Here is a 4,307-nt window from a genome sequence, read left to right as displayed (position 1 = left end):
CCACTCCATAAGCCAGGCCAAGCCTTTCTCTCTCAAAGGAAGCCATCTAACAAAAACTCATGCTGCCACCTAGGAACCGCTATAGAAAATTCTAGTAAATAAGCCCCAAATCTATATTAATGTCCCCTTGCCCCATATTAAAAAAGACTAAATAATCGGAGTTTACATGATTTAGAAATTAGGATTTTATGAAGTCCAGGAAAGGAAAAGGGAGAAATTTGAAGAAATTCTTTTTTATAAAAGCATGAGAGAGCACCGAAAACCTGTCCTTCGGATGTTCTTAGATACATACTTTAGGATTTTTATTGCTGATTACAGATTTAAAACTATGAAATGTGCATTGCTTGGCAAGTTACACAAGTAATTCTTTACTTATTCACATTTCCAATAAAAGCATAAACAAAAAAAATATAAAGGACAAGAGAAATACAAATGGCAACAGCTTCAAAACAAAAGGATTTAGTAACAGAGTCTCCAGTCAGTGTCCATCAAAATTTAAGATTATCCAAACCGTGCAAATGCTCAACTCAATGCAAATCAACGCCATACACTGAACTATTAATACTTGTCCCTTGAAGCTGCAAATTAGAAGCCACCCACATGAATGTATGATCACACAAACCACCTAATTTGCTCAAGGTTCAGGTTAAAACAACATTTAATATCCTTTACAAGATGGAATTCATCACAAGTTCAAAAGGAAAACTTGCTTTGTTTTAATGCAGCTGTGCTCAGAAGTCTGTGACTTCCTAGGAAACCATCTGGGCTTAGCCAATTAGAAGAATGCCATTCAGAGCAGTGTCACACTGGCTGCCTGAAGGTACCCTTGGAGATACTGGAGCGCTTCTGCATTCAGGCTGGTGCTCACCATCGACGGAACCTGCAAGAGATGGGAAACACACACTGGCTGTTGGAGATCTGGTGCACCAATACATGGCGGGAGAGCCGCCATGACTCTGGGACAAGCAGCACGTCATTAATCACTGCCCAAAAGATTCCCAAGAAACTCAACTGCTTTGATGCCTTCAAAAATAAGTCTAAAGAGTAGATTCATAAGGAATTACTATTGTTAGGTGTGACAGTGGGTATTGTGGTTAGGATAATTAAAAGGTCCTCACTGGTTAACCATACAGAATGAAGTACTTACGGGTGAAATATGATGTCTAAAACTTAATACAGAGAATAAAAGGAGAAACGAGACAAAACTGGCAAGATGTTAGTAATCACCGAAGCTGGGCACATGCGGGCTTCATTATACTGTTTCAATGTATGTTTGAAAGTCTCCATAATAATACAATGAAAAAACATACACACATATATATATATATATGTGTGTGTACAAGCCCCCCTCCCCCAAACATTTTTTAAGAAACAGGATCTCGCTCTGGTGCCCAGGCTGGATTGCAGTGACACCATCATAGCTCACTGCCACCTTGGCCTCCCAAAGCACCAGGAATACAGGCATAAACCACTGTGTCTGGCTTGAAAAAAACATATTTTATCAGGTAACAGGTAAGAACTCTAAAGTCAGTGGTGACAAAATGCAACTATACAGCCATTATTTGGTTTACGCCATGATCCATTAATTTCTGAGTATGCTGCAATTAAAAAAAAAAAATGTGGCCAGGCTCACACTTGTAATCCCAGTACTTTTGGAGACTGAGGGAGCAAGATGGCTTGAGCCCGGGAGTTTGAGACCAACCTGGACAACACAGGGAGACCCTGTCTCCACACACACACACACACACACACACACACACACACACACTTAGCTAGGTATAGTGGCATGTGCCTATGGACCCAGCTACTTGGAAGGCTGAGACAAAAGGATCACTTGAACCTCGAAGGTTGAGGCTGCAGTGAGCCATAATCATACCAACACATTCCAGCCTGGGTAAGATAAGAGGGTGAGAGCCTGTCTCTTAAAAAAAAGTAAGTCAAAAAAATGCTACCACATTTTAATAATAGGTGGATTACTTCGATCTGGGAAATAAATACATTTTGTTAAAGGGATTTTCCCCCTTCTCACTCCTAAATCCTTTCACTTAAAATATATTTGTAGTATATAATAAAAGAAAAAAAGGGCTCATTGTTTTTAATTAAAAAAAGACAGCTGGGCGCAGTGGCTCACGCCTGTAATCCCAGCACTTTGGGAGGCCAAGGCGGGCAGATCACGAGGTCAAGAGATCGAGACCATCCTGGCCAACAAGGTGAAACCCCGTCTCTACTAAAAATACAAAAAAGTCAGCCAGGCGTGGTAGCACACGCCTGTGGTCCCAGCTACTCGGGAGTCTGAGGTGGAAGAATCACTTGAACCCAGGAGATGGAGGTTGTGGTGAGCCAAGATTGCGCCACTGCACTCCAGCCTGGTGACAGAGGAAGACTCCGTCTAAAAAAAAAATGCTCAGTGAGTTGGCAAATAAAAACAAAAAAACACAACAAAACAAAAACAAAAACAAAAACCAACAGGCTGGGCACTGTGGCTCATGCCTGTAATCCCAGCACTTTGGGAGGCTGAGGTGGGTGGATCACAAGGTCAGGAGTTCAAGACCAGCCTGGCTAACATGGTGAAACTCTGTCTCTACTGAAAATACAAAAACCTGTAATCCCAGCTACGCAGGAGGCTGAGGCAGAGAAAACTGCTTGAACCCAGGAGGCCAAGGCTGCAGTGAGCCGAGGTTGCGACCCTGCAGTCCAGCCTGAGCGACAGAAGAAGACTCCATCTTTAAATAAATAAATAAATAAGCAAGCTTACTGTAACTCAATGAGATTTAGCTTTATTATGCCCACAAATGAAAACGGACACCAGAACTACTACTATCCTCTTGCCCTCCCATTAATGTCTCCATTTTATCACAGAGCTCTTTGACAACATACTTACCCTTCCTGGACAGGCAGTAGACAACTTGTGAAGTGACTGTGCCAGGTGAATTTTTGGGTTGTTCACCATTTGACCTACAGGATCATGCTCTTTTTTCCCAGCAAATGCCAGCTGTGAGAAGGCAGTCTGATATCCTGGTGTATCTTCTATGTCAATAAAATGTTCCTCATCGGGAATGGTATCATCTTCGGGTAACTCAAAAAGGCCAATCAAAGACTGTAATAACGGAGTCCTGGATTGGAAGAAATCAAGAGATAAAAGGTAAAGAAAATACTCTGAAGACTTAACATCAGCAATTCCTCAGAGACATGGCTTTATTCAGTTCTTCCCCTCAAAAACAAGTCACTTTAGTTGGGCTTTTGTCATAAAACTTTCTTTAGAGATCACCTAGATCAGACTCTTAAAGGGGTCCATGAATCCCACTGAAAAAGAACCAGAGAACAAGATCATTCTAGGCCCAGAAGGATCCAGAAATCATGTCTTGGATCTGATGGTTGCTTGTGGAGAAGCCGAGATCAGACCAAAATTTTCTTGTTCCCCAAGAGAATAAGCTGGGTTAATTCTGCAGTCATATGGGAAGGAAGCTATAACTTACAAAAACATTAAAATGAAGTACTTACCATAGCTTGGTATACTCAGTGTCCATCATTGGGGGACATTCTGTTAGTAATTTGGTTATGCCAACTGCACAGATCTTTTTCTCTACATTTCCAGATACTTTCTGAATTTCAGGAATAATAATTTTTTCCAAAACCATTCCAAACATTCTATTAATCAAAGAAAAATAAATCCACTCAATATTAGACTATCACTAAATAGTAAAATGCTTACATGTTATTTACACTCAGTTACTTATGAATATACTAAGTTGCTAAATAACAAGAGTGCTGTTTTTGATCAGATGAAGAGACCCAGAGAAGACAAAACATAAAAAAACCCTATCACACCTCTACCCTGTAGCCAAATGCCATAACCATAATCTCTTTTTTTTTTTCGAGACAGAGTTTTGCTCTTGTTGCCCAGGCAAGATCACACATCATGTGTGATTCTTGGCTCACTGCAACTTCCTGAGTAGCTGGGATTACATGAGCCTGCCACCACGCCCAGCTAATTTTTTGTATTTTTAGTAGAGATGGGGTTTCACCACATTGGCCAGGCTGGTCTCAAACTCCTGACCTCAGGTGATCTGCCTGCCTCAGCCTCCCAAAGGGATGGAATTACAGGGATGAGCTGCTGTGCCTGGCAATACTCTTTTAATAAACAATCCTCATGTTATCATAAGGCTATGAGTAAATAAAACTTTAACAAGTTGTTTTTGGTTCTGTATGGTTTTAAAACAAATTGTAAGAGAGCCTTGAAAAATTAAAAAGCAGCTAAAAGCTAAGCAAGCCCATTTCTAGCAGGTGTAGGATTTTTTTTTTTTTTT

General features: G+C 40.7%; 1 protein-coding gene across 2 annotated transcripts in view; it reads right to left on the bottom strand.

Moving 5' to 3' along the window:
* Positions 1-437: 437 nt before the first annotated feature.
* Positions 438-4,307, bottom strand: part of CSE1L (chromosome segregation 1 like) — a 68,563-nt gene continuing 64,693 nt past the window's right edge. The window contains exons 22-24 of one of the 2 annotated variants that reach the window (XM_017541382.2): positions 3,502-3,648; positions 2,882-3,113; positions 438-880 (exon numbers count right to left, since the gene is read on the bottom strand). In XM_017541382.2, the coding sequence (XP_017396871.1) occupies positions 791-880; positions 2,882-3,113; positions 3,502-3,648 (469 nt within the window). In that variant the 3' untranslated portion in view covers positions 438-790. The remainder of the gene's footprint in view (positions 881-2,881; positions 3,114-3,501; positions 3,649-4,307) is intronic. The other variant, XM_017541381.2, reaches the window with a different exon arrangement.

Source organism: Cebus imitator, unplaced genomic scaffold (genome assembly GCF_001604975.1).
Source record: "Cebus imitator isolate Cc_AM_T3 unplaced genomic scaffold, Cebus_imitator-1.0 Scaffold132, whole genome shotgun sequence".
NCBI classification, from domain to species: Eukaryota; Metazoa; Chordata; class Mammalia; order Primates; family Cebidae; genus Cebus; species Cebus imitator.
This window is presented reverse-complemented; position numbering and strand designations above follow the sequence as displayed.